Source organism: Mauremys mutica, chromosome 21 (assembly GCF_020497125.1).
Source record: "Mauremys mutica isolate MM-2020 ecotype Southern chromosome 21, ASM2049712v1, whole genome shotgun sequence".
NCBI classification, from domain to species: domain Eukaryota; kingdom Metazoa; phylum Chordata; order Testudines; family Geoemydidae; genus Mauremys; species Mauremys mutica.
The window spans coordinates 9,960,762-9,980,371 of NC_059092.1; the positions used below are offsets into that span (position 1 = coordinate 9,960,762).

The 19,610-nt window shown below is 48.1% G+C and overlaps 1 protein-coding gene across 1 annotated transcript in view; it reads left to right on the forward strand.

Moving 5' to 3' along the window:
• Window positions 1-750: 750 nt before the first annotated feature.
• The window catches only part of CA6 (carbonic anhydrase 6), a 29,572-nt gene continuing 10,712 nt past the window's right edge, over window positions 751-19,610 (forward strand). Inside the window, exons 1-6 of the mRNA XM_044996496.1 lie at window positions 751-804; window positions 2,232-2,324; window positions 4,377-4,559; window positions 11,209-11,357; window positions 13,316-13,411; window positions 18,856-18,922. Coding sequence (XP_044852431.1) covers window positions 2,246-2,324; window positions 4,377-4,559; window positions 11,209-11,357; window positions 13,316-13,411; window positions 18,856-18,922 — 574 coding nt within the window. The 5' untranslated portion in view covers window positions 751-804; window positions 2,232-2,245. The remainder of the gene's footprint in view (window positions 805-2,231; window positions 2,325-4,376; window positions 4,560-11,208; window positions 11,358-13,315; window positions 13,412-18,855; window positions 18,923-19,610) is intronic.

The following is a 19,610-nucleotide window of genomic DNA, read 5'->3' on the forward strand; positions in this document are numbered from 1 at the left end:
GAATTTGCACCTGGAATCAGCAAAAACCCAAGGCCAACATTTTCAAAAATGGCTACTAATTTTGGTTGCCCAGCCTGAGACCCCAGAATTAAGGTCTGATTTCTGGAGTTGCCGAGCATGTGCGGTGCCTGCTGATTTCAGCTAGAGTTTTAGGTGTAAGTGGGCATGGGATGTCTTAGGTTGGGCTCCAAACAATGGAAGTTCCCACAATTAGTGGCCACTCCTGGCCTAAACTGCTTGTTTGTCCTCCCAAAAACTCCAAGTAAATCCTACAGCTTGGGCACTGAGCAGAATGGCTCCATGTAACATGAATTCACGCCACTTCCAGCAATCCTGGCACCAGCACAAGCTTGCAATGGGCTTCATTTCAAAACCTCTGTGTAACCCCTAGGGAGCTGATCAATAAAGGATAGGCTAGGGAAACAGATTGTCCCCAAATAACATCCATGTTCAATGCAAGACCGGCTGGGTGACAAAAGAGAACTAGATAAATTCATGGAGGATAAGTCCATTAATGGCTGTTAGCCAGGATGAGTAAGGAATGGTGTCCCTAGCCTCTGTTTGTCAGAGGGTGGAGATGGATGGCAGGAGAGAGATCACTTGATCATTGCCTGTTAGGTTCACTCCCTCTGGGACACCTGGCATTGGTCACAGTCAGTAGACAGGATACTGGGCTGGATGGATCTTTGGTCTGACCCAGTATAGCCATTCTTATGTTCTTAAGGGGTGCTTTGGTGCAGAAGTGACCTCCTGGCTAGTTCGTCCTCAGATGTGGTCCTGTGCGGAATTCTGGAGTGTAAACAGGTATAAACCCCTAAAATTTCTCCCTCAGCTAATTCCAAGGACTATTTACCCAACTGGATACACAAGGATTATGAAATGCATTGCAGGACATGTTTGATTAGTTCAGTCCTTACACAGTTCAGTGCAGCTGTCAGAATAAATGACTTCTTGGTGGGTGGGGTGGGGGGAGAATACACATCTGATTAAGTAACTCAATAGTTCAGCAGTTCCCAAACTTTAAACACGTGTTGTGTGGGATAAAGAAGCAGGAAGGCCTTTTAAAATTAACCATTCATGGACAAACAATTAGATTAAAAACAAAACAGCATTTCCCATTCTTCAGCTTGATGCAAGCCCCAGAAAGCCAAGTTTAAGTGAAATCTTGCAACTCTTGTACCTGTTTTAGCTGTGGCTTTCTTAAGTCATCACTGCTAGGCAGCGCAACATTACTGAAACTGGCAGAGACAGTGAGGGCAGAAGTACTGGGGATTTTATTGACACGATCTATCTATCTGGCCATTACCATGGTATCTAAGCACCTTCAACGTAAAATCCATTGCAATATCAAAGTACTTAGTGGACTTCATGGAATCTCTGGCATTTCTCCCTTTTTGGGAAGTAACACCTTGCAGGAGGCTCTGATTTTATTATTCATTTTGGTTTGGGGATATTATTGGAAAGGGTTTATTAGGCAGGGAGGAGGTGCAGGTTGCCAAGGTTGTTCTTACAACATTAGCATAGTCTAATGAACAGGACTGCAGCATGGCAGACAGGAGACCTGGGGTCTATTCCCAGATCTGCCACTGACTTGCTATGTGACCTTGGGAAAATCACCTGGGGCCAGATTTTAAAGGTATTGAGGCACCTAAAGATGCAGCTAGCCACCTTAGTGGGATTTTCAAAAGCACTTTTGGTGCCCACGTCCCATAGATTTTAATGGAGAAAATCTGGCCCCAGTGGTGGGGGTTGAGCACCTGCAGGTCCCATTGATTTCAAATATAGCTGTGGATACTCAGCACCTCTGAAAATGAGTCCCTTAACCTCCTTCTGCCTCAGACTCTGTGAAACGCCTCTGCTTTGAGCTCGGAGGCGGAAGAACGTTAAGTGTTAATATTTGCAAGGCACTGTTGTGTGGAAGCTCACATCCCTGCTTAGTGGGAACAGCCAGACAGGAAACGTGGACAGGAAAGTATAGATCAAGTGCATGTCAGAAGGTGGAGTGACCTTCTGTTTCATTAGAACGAGCAGCCTCTGTGAGTAGATCAATAAAATGCTTTTAGCATTTGTAGCTGGCAGCCCATGTAAAATATCCTGGTGGGGGGGATTTTTCAGCAGGGAGGGGACAAGGATGGGACAGACAGTGGAAGGGCTGGAATTTGAATAAATTGTTATTTAGACTTTCTGGGATTGTCAAAGAAATGCATTGCCCAGCTCGGTTCTGATTTCAGACACTGCAAGAGCCATGAGGATTCGAGCCGCCTTGCTGCATCTGCTCCTTGTGCATCTCAGCGCCTCTCATACAATACACTGGACATACAAAGGTAATGAGTACAAGCAAGCAACAACTGCTTTTTAAATGCTGCTGGCTCCACCAGGCTGCTTAAGACAGTCACCTGTGGTTGGAGCTAAAGCCTGGCTTTTCAGTCTTCTATTAAAAAACAACAACACAGCAGCTAATTTATTTCACTTCATTGATGATCGTGTATCTTAAACGTGGTTCTTTTCACGGCCAACCTTCTCGATTCCTTTGTGTGATTGGGACACGTGGTCAGACAGAACAATAGGTTGCAAACAACGAGAACAATCTTTACAGGGCTTTAGAATAAAAGCTGACCTTTTGCTGAGCCTGGAAAGAAAAGAAGAGCTTTCCCCTTTAGATAACTGCTTGCTCACTCTTTTACTTTCACAGCCTGCGGAATATGGATACAGAGGCAGCGGGCTACTTGTTTGCATATTTGCCCTCGTGAAATTTTGCTTAATTCTTAGTTCTTTTCAGAATCTGTTGAAGTCAGTCAGTGGGAGCCTTTCCACAGATTTCAATGTGCTTGGAAGCAGGCTGCCACAGTGGGGGAACTAAAGTTCTTGATTTAATTTTTTTTTTTAAATTGCAGTTAGCACACTTTGCTGCTTACAACAATTATCTTCAAAATCTTTTCACCAACATCTCCTGAACATCTGTGCAATTACCTCACTGATGCATGTCTGGGAATTAAATTACAGTACCTGCAAAACCTGACTTTCCCAAAGTAAAATGAAAGAAAAAGGTCTTAGATGTTGAAATAGGTTTATAATGATGCAGTAATAATAAATAAATAGAAAAACATTAGGCAGATAGTGAAATAGCTTTGAACAATTAAAATATATTTTTTAAATGGTTAAAAAGCCAGGCCATCACCCTGTACTGTTGAATTCTAGTGGGAGATTTCAGCAACAGCTTAAGCCTTTACCTTGGCTGTGGTCGTCTGAAATTCTGACTCTGAAATAGATCAATGTGCTGTAATTAGCAAAGGGAACTGCTGGAAAAGAAAGAATCAATATGGAAATCCATTCCAAGCCAGAGCAATGACAGAGGACATAAAAGTGCCATAATGTCCTGAATACAACAGTACAGCGAGAGCAAAGATTAAAGCAGTGCTTAATTATTTGGATGGCACTGGGGTTGGGGGAGGTGTTAAATACTTCGATTGAACTGAAGTGGAAATTTTATTGCTTTATATATTAACAGGGAGGGAATGTTAGCTAGTGATTTAGAGCAGACGAATGGCGAACCAGGACTCCTGGGTTCTATTTCTACATCTGCGACCGACTCATGAGTGTGACAAGTCACTTAAACTCCCCTCTGTCTCCGTTTACCAATGTATAAAAAGGAATTAATATTATTTACCTACCCTAAAGAGGTAATGTATGGTTAAATCACTGAGAATAAGTAGGTCTGTGATCCTCAAATGAGAGGTGGGACTGAAAGTGCCAATTCTTATTAGTAAAGTATTGGCCAGTTACTTTCTTAGCAGAGAGCATTCAAGGGACCAAAGAAGCTCGAGACAGCAAGCTAGATGAAAGTTAGGAAAAAAAAACATGAAAAAGGTTTAATTTATTTTAAACCCTCTCTCCTTTTCCCCGCCTTATTTCCTTGATGGAGCCTATATAATAAAGGTAGAGAATGTGCTGACAATCCTCTGTGGGCCCCCACCTCGGAGAAACAGACAACTGGCTTAGCACTATTCAAAGCTTTCATTGTAAAAGAACCCAGACTTCATGCCTCTGGCCCCTGGAATAGATATATCACCACTGTCTGTATAAACACCACTTCTATTTCAATACAGGTTCAGCCTCCAGCCATTAGTAGAGATGGGATATTAGGGGGAGGCAGGTTTCCTGCCAGGTGGTGCAGTTGTCATGTGGCCAGAATGATGCATATTGTCACACTAGGGAAGGTAGAGCAGCCTTTCAGGCAGGCAGATCCTGGAGTTATAATAATCAGAGGGGGATGCTCTGCAGCCCTGCTGCTGAGCAAGGAACAACTCATTGCCAATGAGCCAGCAGCACTCATGCCGCTTGGTAAGAGCCTGCTCTGCTTCTCCTCTGCCTTGCAGCAGGAGAGCTGGACGAAGTGCACTGGGGAAAGCACTTTGCAGCCTGCGCTGGCAAGCACCAGTCCCCCATTGACATTCAGAAGAGGAAAGTGAGGTACAACCCGCAGCTGATGCAGCTCGAGCTGAGTGGTTACGATGGACCCTTGCAGGGGAACTTCATCATGACCAACAACGGGCACTCAGGTAAGCAGCAGGGGCTTGTCCAACTACCTTCCCTGCCCCAGAGAGGAGGGCAACAGGGCTGTGACACCATTGCTCATCTCAGGAGGGCCTCAATACCGCAAACAGGGACTGGAGCGTCTCTCCTGCCATAGCCATGGACAATTGACACTACCTCTAACCCTAACCAGAGGCTGTTGAATTACCTGGAAACTGAAAACAGGCCTTGGGATTTTCACCTTTACCACCCCATGGCCCAGTCCTGCTCCCCCTGGAGTCAACAGCAGAACTTCAGACCTCTTGGCCTGATCCCAGGAGGTGCTGAACCCTACCCCCATGGGACGCACTGGGAATTGCGAGGGTCTGGCCATTAATTCCCATTAGGTAGGAAACAGTAGGCTCTCTGCCAGGTGCCAAGCAGCTGCTGGGTGAAATTCAGCCCTTGCCTAGGCTTCAAGGGGGCTCAACTGGTGCCGAAGCCTTGGCCTCCTCCAGTGCAAAGGGGTGAATTTCACCCCCTGCTCCCTGTTTCAGTGCAAGAAGCGATGCAGCAGGCGGGCAGAGCGGTAGGGACTAGATCTTCACCAAGTGTGCAGAGAGGCCAGCGTTACCGTAGAGAGGCCCCTGTTTGGCCAGTAGCAGCCTGGCCAGTTGCCTTGCATTCCTGAAGGCCAGATGTCACACCCAGCAAAGTCCCTCCTGAAAACTGACCCTCAGTCCCACTATCATAGCCGCAGGATCGGGCCCAATGTTTGTGATTTGTTCATAGGAAGAGATAGAAAACCCTCCCTAGGGTACAGCACCTCCCGGGATCACCCTAACCGCACACTGTTCCACCTTTAAATAGGGCCTGGAATACATGCCCTGACATTTCAAATGGTGCTGAGTAGGATGGATTCATTATTACAGTATCGTCAGTGTGTCCATAAGACCCCACTCGCACATTGGTAGAGCAGAACTTTATCACATATTCCCTGGCATATGCATGGGCATCTTGCCATGGCTAGTCATCCCATTATTGGCCCATCACACCCTGCATCCCTTTTCTGGTAGGCTAGGTAGCAGGCATGTGCCATGAATTAGCTGGATTGGCAGCAGCATGGACTCTCGCCAGTGAGGGGAGAGATTCTCTCTCCTTGCTGAGCAGATACTTTTAGAGAGTTATTCAGGGCACGCGTGTGCAGGAAACCAGTTAACGTGTGGGGAATATTTTTAGCTCACAGAAATCCTACTCTCAGACAAGGTTGTTTTTCCAAGCTCCGCTGTCCTGATCTTGCTTATTTCAGTTTCCCGCTTTGTCATCTCATTTCATTCTAGTCTCCTAATTTTGCTGATTTCCCCAAACTGCTGGAAAAGCCTGTCAGCAACACACATACAATCAAGAGAAAGAAGAGTCTATTTGCATTTCTCTCTGAGACATTGGTGTGGGAGGGGAGAGAAGGAGAAGAGGGATAGAGGGCAGATTCAGCATTGGCATTTTGTTCCTGTATACAAGTAGTAGGACTACAATACCTTGCATTCTCCCTGACTTTGCAGTCTCATCATTTGCTCCTGTGCCAGGTGAGTGTAAAATAGAATTCTGCACTCACATCCATGGAAGGTTAACTGGGGAATGATTTGCAACCTCTGTGCACAGATGTAAATGACAAGGTACCAGGAGTGAAAGGGGAAATCAGACCACCTGTTTTCAAAACCACTTATAAAAACCCTTAAAGTAATTCACACAACCCCGCTGTGAGGCTGGCAAGTAATATCAGCCTTGTTTTACCGGATAGAAACAGAAACCCTGAGGGGTTGATGTCAGAGTTAGGTGCAGGCCTGCCTACCTTTGAGGTGTCTGGACCTATGTGAGTTGCTTGATATCCCTTGGTGAGTCAGAGCTGGCTTAAAATTTGGGAGTTCCTGGCTCCTAGCCCTCTGCAACATCCTACCTAAATGATGTATCCCTCAGTAAAGAATTTCCTGACATTGAGGGGTAAGGGGAAAATATTTCAGTCTTCCATCAAAGGCATCTGGAAGATAAAGAGATTCCCCATCTTCTGTGGAAGATCTTATTCCAAACTGATATTCCTTCACTCTATCTGCACAGGGAGAAGGGACAGATGTAAGGGAGGGACACAAGTGGTGAAACATACTGTCTCCTGAGCAAGGCCGCTCTAATTGTACCTCTAAGAATCATAATGGTTAAGAACGGCTATTTATCACACTTACACCCAACCGTTCACTTGAGGCTTCTGGTGTCAGTGTTATCTGCTCCACTACCTGCAAATTAATTCTTGCAGCTTTATCTGCCAGGGCTCTCACCACGCATTTGTATTTTCCTACACTCTCCTTAACATCAAACTACTGACTTGCCAGCCAGGACCATTTTAATAAGGAATGTGAGCTAAATCCCAGAGTCCTTATGCACAGCTGTATTGTAGTCCAGCAGAATTTTGCTGCAGACTTCATGGGGAGCGGGAAAAGGCTCATCATAGTGCTCTCAAGCCAGATCTACATTCAAAGTAGAGAGTCAACACAGCTATGTCGCTGAGGAGTGTGAAAAATGCATGCCCCTAAGCAAGGTAGTTAACCCAACCTAACCCCACCCCCTCCCTTGCATAGACAGCACTAGGTCAACGGAAGATTCTTCCATCCACCTACCTACTGCCTCCAAGGCCTTGTCTACACTTCAAACACTGCTGCAGGCTGCAGCTGTGCTGCTCTAGCATTTCAAGTGTAGACAAGCCCCAAGTGGGCCACAGCAGGAGAGGTTCTGCACATCTTAAACTGATGGGAGTGACGATGTTTAGCAGGTTCTTTGCACTAGAGCAGGGTAAAGTTTGTCAGATAAAGGTTGTAGGGTTTTTTTGGATGAATAAACTAGTTTTAAGTTGATGGAAAAATATTTTTGAACTTGGGTTGAAATCAGGGACTAGTTTAGAGAAAAAAAATTAGGAAGAGGTGAAATCTTTTGTTTGGACGGGTGAACCCTCAGTAAAGATTGCAGCATTTGGCTCTTTGGTTTTTAAAGGACTGGTTCTGCATGAGGCTGAAAACGTGAGTTGAGGGTGCTCAGAACCGGAAGGATTGAAGCTCACATTGGTGAAATTCCAAGCATCTCTCTGGAACTTCCTCTCAGAGCACATGGTACATTTTAGTTCCCACACAATTCCAAGTACAGTACTTTTCTTAAATCCTATTTCTTAGCCTATTCCACTGAGGTTTAAAAGAACAATTTATTTAATGTAGGCTAAAAGCGAATCTCCATTAGCTAGTGATAGGAGCAGTGTTAGATGTTTGCCCTTGTTAGACCAGTTTCTAGGGCAGAACATTGTCATAATTGCACGCTGCTCTGACCTTTCAGCCAGTAGAAGGCTTCGGTACAAGTTACACAGTGCAGACCATCAGCTCCGATCTTACAGTGATAATCAGGCCTTCTGTTTTCGTGCTGTCTGCAGCACATTCTCAAATTACCCTGAACAGGAATGATCCTTGGCATGTGGTTCACAGCCAGTGTTTTGCAGAGCATACACACTGCAGTGAGCTGCTTGGTAAGGCAAACAATCCTAATTATGAAACAGTCATGTACCAACACAATAAATAGGGTCCTACCAAATTCACAGTCCGTTTTGGTCAATTACACGGTCATAGGATTTAAAAAAGAAAAAAAATCATAAGTTTAATTATTTCAACTATCTAAATCTGAAATTTCACAGTGTTGTAATTGTAGGGGTCTTGACCAAAAAGGAGTTGGAGGGGAGGGTTACTGTAGGCGGAGTTGCAATATTGCTACCCTCACTTCTGTGCTGCTGCTGACAGCAGCACTGCCTTCAGAGCTGGGCAGCTGGAGAGTCGTGGCTGCTGGCCAGGAGCCTAGCTCTGAAAGCAGAGCCACTGCCAGCAGCAGCGCAGAAGTAAGGGTAGCAATACCATACCATGTCATCTTCTGCACTGCTGCCAGCAGGGCACTGCCTTCAGAGCTGGGTGGTCGGCCAACAGCTGCTGCTCTCCAGGTGCTCAGCTCTGCAGAAGTGAGGGTAGCAATACCGCAACCTCCCTAAAATAACCTTGTGATCCCCTGAAACTCCCTTTTGGGTCAGGACCCAAAATTTGAGAAACGCTGGCCTCCCCTGTGAAATCGGTATAGCATAGAGTAAAAAACACACAAGACCAGATTTCACGGGGAGACCAGATTTCATGGTCTGTGATGTGTTTTTCCATGGCTGTGAAGTTGGTAGGGCCTTTCCACTGCATGTATCCGATGAAGTGAGTTTTAGCCCATGAAATCTTATGCCCAAATAAATTTGTTAGTCTCCACGGTGCCAGAAGTACTCCTCATTCTTTTTGCTGATACACACTAACACAGCTACCACTCTGAAACCTTCCTCACCTGTGTGATCCAAGCCAGAATAATTACCTCATTCCTGCATATCCTTATGGGATGATGTCCGCTGAGCCTGGAGATTGCTGTAATAGGTTGGACAAGGCCTTTTCTTGTTGTGACACCTTGGGCAAGTCAGTGCATTTCTCTGTGCCTCAGTTTCCGCATCTGTAAAATGGAGATAAAGATGTTAATCTGAAGAGCACTGAGAGATGAAAAGCCCTGTGTAAGTGCCAGGTATTAATTTATTATTAGTGCCAGGTGAAGAACCTGCCCAATGGGATTTCTAGATACAGCAACCCTACCATTGAGAAGTTGGTGAGGCAGAAGGATTTATCATCTAGGGGATACATTTTTTCCAAGCCAAAGAGTTACCCTAATTATCATAAGACCTTTCTGGGAAGCCAAATAGAAACATAAGGCATACTTCAGACAGCCACAGCCCTGCATGGGCTGGCACCAAGCAGCTCCAGAGAGCTCCAGGTGTCAGGTAGGTATAGCTTGCTGCTCCATATTCTCAAGTTCCCTCTCAGGTGCTAGTTAGGTCATTTGTTTCCAGAAGATCAAGTGCATGCCACTAATTAGGCTTGTCAACGATGTAGCATAGGGCAGGGTCGTTTCCCTGTGTACCCTGCAAGCCGGTCTGCTTTCGAAATGCGCCTAGGGATCAACTGTACACGCTTGTGCTCCACACATTGCATTTCCTCACCCTTGTGTCCCGCCTCGACACCAAATGGCAGGTTTATCTTTCACCTGTAGAGGGTGAGGAGCCCTGGTGGGCCAGCCTCTATTCTACCTTGGCCTCACGGCCTGCCGGGACATTGGTTGGAAGCGTCTTCACGGAGCCGTGAGCACAGGCATGTATCTGGCGCGATTCACCTCCATTCCCAAGGCCTGCCCCTTCTGCGACGTGAGGAAGAACCTGACGCATGCCTACTTTGAATGCGCCAGGATGCAGCCCCTATTCCGGCTCCTCCAGAATCTCTTGCTGAGGTTCTGGGTGTACTTCTCTCTCTCTCTCTCTCTCACACACACACACACGTTCATTTTTTGCACACCCTATCCGTGGCCCCACAAAGTCACGAGACCTCCTAGTCAAACTCCTCCTGGTTCTGGCCCTGGCCAAGGTCACCATCTACAATACCAGGAGGAGGAGGATGGACGAGGGGGTGCTCTGTGACTGTGGGGGCCTACTTCCGGTCTTCCCTAGTCTCATGCCTCCAGGCAGAGTTCCAGGGGACAGCGTCCACTGGCTCCCTAGACGCCTTTGAGGAGCAGTGAGTGCTGTCCGGGGTCCTCTGCTTGGTGTCTCTATTTTTTTTTTTTTTATTAGTTGTCCCAAGTAATCACTGGGAACCTGGGTCCAGTGGTCCCTCCTGCTAGGCTGCCCACCCACCTCCCAGGTTTTTCCAGTAAAGCCCTGTTTGGGATGGTGTATCACTCCCTTTCCTTGCCAGTCATGGATGGGGGTCTATTCACCGCATCATGCTATTTCTACTATAAGCCTTTAGAGAGGTTTTAGCCACCAATAAGCAGTTAGAGCAATCTGCTATAATTCTTTCTGCACTCATTGGATCTAACAGATTAAAGTCAATTGTGATTTTCATTCACTGAACATTGCCTGGGTGGAACTGAAGATGCTCATATGATCACCCTTTGAAAATTGCACTTGTGTGACATGTACACGCTTAATTGACTCTCCTCCCATTGTGGAGCATTGCAGAAAAAGTCAGACACATGTATAGATTTATGTCAGGTGTGTTCAACTCAGTGTCCAGCTGTAGTTTGCAGATGCACCAGTGTGTGCATATCCATCTCTCTCGCACTCATTCAGTGTGCAACATTGATTATCTGACCTTAGACAGTTTTGCTTTAGAAAAGAGATTCAGAGTTCAGGCCCCAGCATCCCAGCCACAAGATGCATTCGTTAGATCAGTTAAACCCACCGACAGAGATCATACAAACCAGCATGCCTAAAGTCACGCTTTCTCCTAGTCCTAAGGCTGCTCTGGACATGCCAGCATTCCGTGTGGCTGATCTTGCAAACACCACTATGGAGCACAGGCCCCAGATCAGGAAATAACGTAAGCACCTGCCTAACCCTAACTGACATCACTAGGAGTACTCACATGCGTAAGTGCTTTCCTAAACAGAGGCTAGGGAGTTTACCTCACCAGCAGGAGCAGCCCCACTGAGTTCAGTGGAACTGCTCTCACCACCAACCTGTATGCACCATATTAAGTATTTGCAGCATCAGGACCAGCTGCATCCATCTCTGTTAATTTCATGTCATCTTCTCCTGTCTTGCAGTCCAGATTGATTTGCCACCCACCCTGCGCATCACCAAAGGGCTCCCAAGCCTCTTCACCGCTGTCCAGATGCACCTGCACTGGGGCGGACTGGACCTGGAGACCAGCGGCTCTGAACACACAGTGGATGGAATGAGATACTTTGCGGAGGTACCTGTTTAAGGGGAGACATGTGTCCTCCTCATAAAGGGAGTGGTTGCCTTCTTCCCCCTCATGAAAAATAAATAAATGCAGGAAAATCCCATGTTAAAAGAAAACCTCTGTTGGCAAACACAGCTCCCTGTGAATTGCTTGAAGTGTAGAGGGCTGTCTGGGTTACATTGCTATAAATCTGGAGCAACTCCACTGAAGTCCATGGGCCTGATTTGCCACCCGCTTGTGTGGTCATCTCCCCTCGTTAGAGGAGACGGCAAAGTGGATGTAAAATGCTACCACTGATGTGAGTGAGGAGGATTCTGATATGGGTGCGTTTTACATTCATCCTGTCCAGATGGCTACAGAGGAAGTAGAAAATTAAGGCACAACAAGCAGCAAAATTTGGGCCATGCCTTATTTCTGGCCAGGTTCCATCCCTGCATGCTATGGGCAACAGAGAGATTGAGGCAGAAGCCCCTATAGTTTGAGCTTCGAGTCTGATCAGGCTGTTAGGTTGCAGCCATTGCCAAAGAAACAAACTAATTGACTGAGGTGGCGATTATTAGAAGAAAGTACTAGCAAGAATGGAGAGAGAGAGCGCGAGAGAAGTGAAAAGTTATTCCACTGGTTAAGGCTCTTTCATGTTATTTAGAAATAAGACGCCAGCCCTTGACTGTCAAAGGTTCCCCGACTGCTTTATCCACGGTCTTCCACACGGTTGCTCTTTGCTTACAGTGGCAGGCGAAAGTTCACTACATGCATTGTGATGTGTGCGTGTGGGGGAAAAATACAGAGCTAGAATTAATCTCCATCTTAGCTGTTTGCCCCAGGGCCCATTCTGTTACAGCCCAGTTCACAAAAGGGAGCTGCTGAGCCTTGGCAGACAAGATCATATGCAGCAAAGGGCCGGCCCTCAGAGGGCAACAAGGATGGCAAATGCTTTCTCCCATCTGATGCTTGCAGCTGCAGAGTTAGCAAAGGCAGTTTAATAGGCACCCAGGGATATGTTAATACTTTTAATTTTTTCCTTATATTAGGCCTGCTCCTAAATAAAATTAAGTGAAAAGGAAAAAACAATGCTCATGGCAGCCAAGAGGGTTTGGATCAGGCCCGTAACATTTGTTTTCTCCAACTGCTCTTTAATTGCAATTGTTGCAAAAAACATTGGGGGGGGGGGGAGAAAATCAGATGTTTTTCCTTACTACTTTTAAAAACCAGGAGGGAATCCCGATTACTAGTAATAAGGACTTACTGGCTCTTTGGTCAGCCCTCAGGCCAAACCACTTTTGCAAAATGAAAGTTTGCTGCTGCACAAGGACTCTCTTCAGCATCTATTCAAGAGCCTCAGCTCCACAGGCAGCAAGCAAAGAAAGGTCTTCTTGCATTAAAGGTCAAAGGTGGGACCCTAGCTGCAGCTAGTAGCTTTAAGGAAGGAGGAGGAAAGTGGGCATTTCACTAGTACCTAAAGCCCCCAAATGTGAGGAGGGACCTACTGTGCTAGGTACAAACACAGTAAGAGTCAGTCCCTGCCCTGAAGACTTTGCATTCTAAAGAAAGAGATGAAGTGACTTGGCCAAGGTCACATAGCAGGTCGGTGGCAGAGCCAGGATTAGCACCCAACACATGAGCCACTGTGGGCCATGCTACTGCTCTAGTCGCACCTGCACAATCCCAATCGAACAGGCCTTCAGGAACACAGGTTTGTGATAAACATTTAGGGCCAAATTCTTCCAGCACCATGCATTGAAATCAGCACAGCTACACAAGTGTCACTGAGGATAGAAATTTGGTCTTAAAATATTTTCCCATACCCATGTTGCTGAAGCCATGGGAGGGTCTGCATTCCGGTCAGCAGGACCAGGAGAAGGTTGGGCACCGGCCATCCCTTCAGTCTGAGACTATTCATTCAAGAGCTGGAGGCAGCAAAACCACCAGTCCCCAGCCTTGGGCTGACCCTGTCTTGTTCCCCACAGCTGCACATTGTCCATTACAACTCCGGCAACTACTCCAGTTTTGAAGAGGCAAAAGACAAGCGGAACGGGCTGGCCGTGCTTGCTTTCCTCTATGTGGTAGGTTGTAACTCTACAGGGAGAGGGAGCAGGTTGGTGAGTAGGTATGGGACATCATCATCATTAGTAGTACTGCAGTAGCATGTAGCGGGCCTAACTGAAGTGTATTTGTTGGAATTGTAGGCGGTCACTTTAAGAACAAGGTTAAGAACTAGCTTGCAGGCTAGGGGGCTCTAAGCTGGTTCTTTCCAGACTGACTCCGATCAAAGCTAGGTGGGGTGAGTTGTGCCCCTCTGTCTTAGGGAGCAAGCCTGTTCTCTCCCCATTTTTGGGTGCCTGTGTTATTCTGAATGCTAAGGAATAGAGCAGTGTGACACTGCAGCCTGTATTTATGTTTCTAGGTGATTTCCGCATTCATGCTGTGAACACACCACCACCCAGACCAGAGCCCCATCGGGCAAGGCACAGTACAAACACACAGTAAGACAGGCCCTGCTCTTGCAGATTGAGCAGACAAGGGGATACAGGGAGGTGAAAGGACATGCTCAAGGGTATGTAGCAGTTAGATGAGAGAGCTGGGGGGGAAATCCAGATCTCCTGCCCTAGTCCAGTGCACTATTTTCTGGACCACAATGGTGGTGGAAGGTGCTTGCTATAGACATTCTTTACGTTGCTGTAGGTTATTGACTTTTCAAGGGTCACCGACTGCAGAACACTGCTGAGATGGGCATCACCCCTCAGCTCACGCAGTGGTAGAAGGCCGAGAGAGACCACCACCAGAAGCTCAGTTTGGCCAGGAGGGCTTTTGTGAAGGATGGGAATGGACATTAAGAGTTACCTTCCACAGGACATGCCAAGGTGGTTGTTCTGAAATATTTGTGAGCCAGGGTTAGACTGTCACTGAGCACAGGAGTGGGCTAGAGAGTCTCAGAGACGGGGTAAACCGCAGCAGGTGCAGAGAAATCCACTCACCCCATTCTCTAGAGCAACATGAGCTCCTCAGCAAAAAGCACATTGGCATAGGGGCAGGGGCAGCACCCAACACAAAGGAACACAAATTGGAATGGTCACCACAACGGACTTCACCTGCCTGGTAAGAGAAATAACATGATCTGAGTCCTTGCAGAGACCCTGCTTCATGCTTGGAAATATTTCTAGAATAAGATTTTTGTGGGACTGCCATGCATTTCAAAGGGTTTGGAATGAAATCTGTTTAGGCACGGAACACACATGGCTGGTTCCGTTCCCGCAAAGTGCCTCTTTCCCCTGCTCTGGGCAGAACCCTGTTTGGAATGAAGAAAGAATTCATTCCCCATGGCCCAGTCAGTCACTGGCCTCTCTGCGGAGTCTGCCTGTGGCCAGGACACCCTCTCCCTAGCTCTGCCTCATGGCAGGGGGTGGCTACGCCCTTTCGCTGAGGCACTGTCCCGCCCCTTCCCCAAGGCCCCACCCCCCCCGCTCATTACCTTTCCCCTCCATCCCTTTCACTGGGCTGGGGGGTTGGGGTGCAGGAGGAGGTGAGAGCTCTGGGCTGGGGCCAGGGATGAGGGGTTTGGAGTGTAGGAGGGGGCTCAGGGTTGGGCCAGGAGGGTTACCTCAGGTGGCTTCTGGTCAGCAGCACAGCAGGGTTAAGGCAGGCTCCATGCATGGCCTAGCTCCACACTGCACCCCGGAAGCATCCAGCAGCAGGTCCAGCTCCTATGTAGGGGGAGAGAGGCAGAGCAGAAGGCACCACAGGCTGCTCTCGCCTGCAAGCATCACCCCCTCACACTCCAATTGGCCACAGTCCCCAACCAATGGGAGTGCAGACCTGGTGCTCAGGGTGGGGGCAGCAAACAGAGCCCCATGCCCCCCCTCCAGTGGACCACGGGACCTGCTGACCACTTCCAGGACACAGCACAGAGCCAGGACAGGTAGGGACTAGCCTGCCTCAGCCCTGCAGCATCAAAAACCAGACACCCAGCAACCCTACTTCAGGAGTCAATTTTTTTAAGTCTTTCCACACAATTTCTAGTGACATTCCAGGCCCAAACTCTTCCTTCTTAGCTAGGGGATTATACAGCCCTCCTTCCAGGGCTCACACAATGCTTCTCTGCAGCCCTTTTAAGTTTTCCACCACCAGTTTCACCTAGGTAGTCAATAAGGTCTTTCAAAAGAAGAAAACTCAAAACAAAGCCTTCCCAACACAAGTCCTCTCTCCGAGCCCCCTTGCATGCAGCCTTCTACTCCACCTTGGAAACCAGCTAGCAAGGAGTCTTCCCCTGCTGCTTCAGGAAATCTTACACACACCTCCAACTCAGTTCTTTGCCTCACCCAAAGTCTCTTTACCCAGGCCTTTCGCTTATCTACCCCCTACCTGATTGGTGGGTCATGTGATCCACCAGTCACATGACCTTAATTTGCCTCACCTGGGGAGAAGAGCTGGCTGTGTTACAGGTGAGACTGACATCCAGCTGTTCTCTGTGGGCCAGCCAGCCGCTGATGCTGCCAGGCGAGGTGGCCAGTTATTGGCAGTAGTTTTTGTGATGTAGACACCTGCCCACTGCAACTGGGCAGAGACCCACTAAATTCATGTCACACAGGCTACCAAACAACCCCTGAATGGCCACTGTGGATGAATCTGAACCAGCCACATTAAAGGTGAAGTCTTCGTAGTCTATCACCAATCTCCGGAGCCATCCAGACCCTTTCTTAATTTAAATTTGCTTTCCCCCCCCCATTGTAAGAAAAGCTCAGCTCCATTTTTCCCCCCCTGAAGACCTTGAGCACAAATGCCCCCAGCTAGAAAGTGACACCCGGACTCTCATGGAATGACAACCAGTTACTCCCTCCCTGCTCACACCGGCAGTTCTATACAAAAAAACCCCTTATGCCTCTCCTTCCTTTGTTCAGCGTGTTTACTTTGCCTGGGGAAAGCGCATCAACCCCCCAGTCCCCTCCCCAGCGCATTGCCCGAGCAGCCAGGGGCTGATCTTTCCCTGCTCAGAGTGTAGCAACTCCTCCATGGCCCAGGCTTCCAGTCTGGAGTAGCCTATCCCCCTGCCTGGGGCACAGGGCTGGTGGATGTGCCTAATGGGGTGCACCGTTAGCCTTTGTATTGCACACAGTGAGCCCCGTGGCTCCGGGGAATGCATGGGATTAGCACTTCCTGCACTGCCCTCTCCTCATGTCGCAGAACCACACTGGTTCTTTTGCAGACAGGATCCGACTCCTTTGCCTGCACTGGATGATGAGTGAATTTTTCCTCTTATGGCCTCTTCTCTTTGCCGGGGGGAGGAGAGAGGTGAAACATGCCTGTGGCTCAGCCTTTCATGGTCCTTGGAGGGGTCCTTTCCCCATCTGAGATTATTTTGAAGGCCCAGGCTCCTGTGGCCAGCAGCTCCTCTCTGCCACGTGGTGTATGGGCTCCATACCGGCAGCTCCCGCTGGTACAAAGAGCAAGCGTCTTTAGGGGAGGGCGTCCTAGCCCAGGAGCTGGGGGAAGGTGAGCTGATACCTTTACCACGCTACCCACACCCTCGCAGACTAAGCTGGAAAGCCACATAGTACGAGCCCTGGAGGAAGCTGCAAAGTGGCAGATGTTAGTAGGTAAAGCAAGGGCCCCGTAGGCACATGGGTGTGAGTGAGGGGAGGAGGAGCAGCATCAAGACAAACAGAAGAGAAGCAGCAGAGCTGGATGAATGACGGAAAAGAAATGTTACTGGTAAATAATAATAGGGAGGAGGGATGCTCATTTAGGGAATGGAGATGGGATACAGGAGAGTTGGGCTCGACTCCCAGGCCAGTTCTGCCACAAACTCCATGGGTGACCATGGGCAAGTCATTTAGCCTCAGATTCTCAATGGTATTTAGGCTCTTAGCTTCCACTGAAATCAGCTGCCTGGGCCTCAGTCTCCGCATCCTTCAGTTCCTCATCTGTAAGCTGGGACCAATAACAACACTCCCTTTCTCCCACTTGTTGTCTCTCTCGGCTGTTTAGACTACAAGTTCTTTGTGGCAAGGAAAGGCTCCTGCTAGATGTATATACAGCACCTTGTACGAGGGGGCACTGGAACAATTTTTATAGTGGGGGTGCTGAGACCCATTGACCCAAACTGTAAACCTTGTCTATACTGGGAACCATTTCAAGTCAGGAGGTGCTGCAGCACTACCCGCATCCCTAGTTCCAGCACCCATATGGGGCACCGCTCTGATTTGGGGGCTTTAGTGTAATAGGAAGACATTATAACAGAATGACTATTTGATGTGGGGGCAGGGAAGCCCAAATGAGTGACCGCGGGAGTGCTGTGACTGGCTTTAGGTCATGGAAGTGGCTGAATGTCTGTGTGTTCACTGATCTTACTAACTGGACTCAGAGGTCTGGCTCTCTGCCAGGAAAGGGTCACCCCTCCCTCTCTTTTCTCGCTCTGGGAAGCACAACTCAGCTGCCCACTGCCAGCACCAGAGCATTGTTCATCTCCTCCAGGCTCCAGCCGCTTGAGAGCTTCGTGCTAATTTCAAAGGCCTGAGCGCTGCTTCGTGTTGACAAAAGCTGCAGACAGGGGTCTGTGGTCCTAGCGAGAGATGATTTGACATGGCAGTTGAGATCCCGTTGTGGTGCGATAAAGAGAGGCATAACCTCGCTCCGTTCCAGAGCTCCTGCTGACAAGACGCTTCCAGGCACTGAAAAAGGGCATCTCCCGCTCTTCCTCACACTTCGCAGTTTGTGAGAGGCATTGTTCAGAGGCTGAGGGGATCAAGACTCCCGGATTCTCTTCCCAGCTGTGGGAGGGGAGTGGTATCTAGTGGTTAGAGCAGCAGGGAGTGAGTCTGGATTGCTGGGTTCTGTTTCTAGCACTGGGGGGACAGTGTGGTCTAGTGCTTAGTGCAGTGGGGGCAGGACTCGTGAGTTCTACTCCCAGCTCATGCACTGAACTTAAGTGACTCATTTAGGGCCAAAAAAGTATAGGACCTTAGGCCCAAATTTTCAGGATGTGGGTGCTTAACATTGAGCATCTAACTCACTACTGAGACACTTCCTGAGTCATAACTGGCTTGATTGTCAGAGGTGCTGAGCACCCACAAATCTTATGGAAGTCAGTGGGACCTGACAATCAAGTCAGTTATTTACATGCCTAAATACAGACTTTGGTGCCTAACTTTACACTCCCAAAGTTTTAAAATATCAGGCTTAGCAGCTCTGTGCCTCTGTTTCCCCCACCTAACACACAAGAGAGCACTTGGATGCTTTAGTGTGTAAGTAAGAAGAGGACACGTGGGAGGAGCCCTGCACCCTCTAAGGCTCCAGCACTCTTGTGCAGTTCAGTGCAGGCTTCTAGCTTTAGGATCCATAATGACGAGTGTGGTTGTTACTCATGAAAATATTCAATCCCTTAAGAAATCCAGCTCCAGTATTTGGCTGTGTGAGCTCCTGCCTCAGTGAATCTCACATGCTGAACAGAACTAGAGCTGGTGCTGGGTTGACTTTTACACATTTTATTCATCAAGCTCTATTCTCGTTCTAGGATGGGAATTTTGAGAACACCTACTACAGTGAATTCATTTCCAACCTGGCCAAAATCAGGTTTGCCGGTAAGTCCCTGGCACCCCTCTGCATTCTTGTTGCCCAAAAAGTCAGTACTTTAAGTGCTGGGTACATCTGGGCCTAAAGGGAGACAGCCCACGGGGAGAGAGGGCAGGTGAACTCACTAGGAAGCTCTGTTTCATTCTCATGGATAAGGTCAGCTAGATCTTGGCCTGGTTGGTGAATGGCATGGGAGACTGGGATTATTATTTGCCTGGGTTTAAGGTGCAGTGATAATTGCAAGGTCAGATGTCTCCTGAGCCAAAGGTCACATATCGCTATCAGAACCTAACATGTTCTTCCTCGTCGTGCATGACAGGACCCAGGTCTGTGACCCAGCCAGAGGGCCCAGGCTAATGGGCCCTTTCCCTTTCAGTTGTAATTTACCAGCCCCACAGGTGCCCTATGCATTAGCTCATTGGGTTCCATGTGCTTTGCTGGACCCTGCAGCTGTTACTGGGAGAAGGGGGGAGGCTAGTAGGCAGCTTGCTGCATTTTTAAAAAAAAACAAATTACTGGTATATATCAAGTTATAGTTAAATAACTAGGTAACTTCAGCCATACCCCAATGCACGCCTCTGCTGTGTCTCTCCTTCCCCACACACGGAGGAAACAATGGTGCTGATTGCAGAATCATCCTTCTATTCTTAAGCAAGCCGTGACATCCTGTTAAAGGGAGGGACCTCTTCCTGCCTC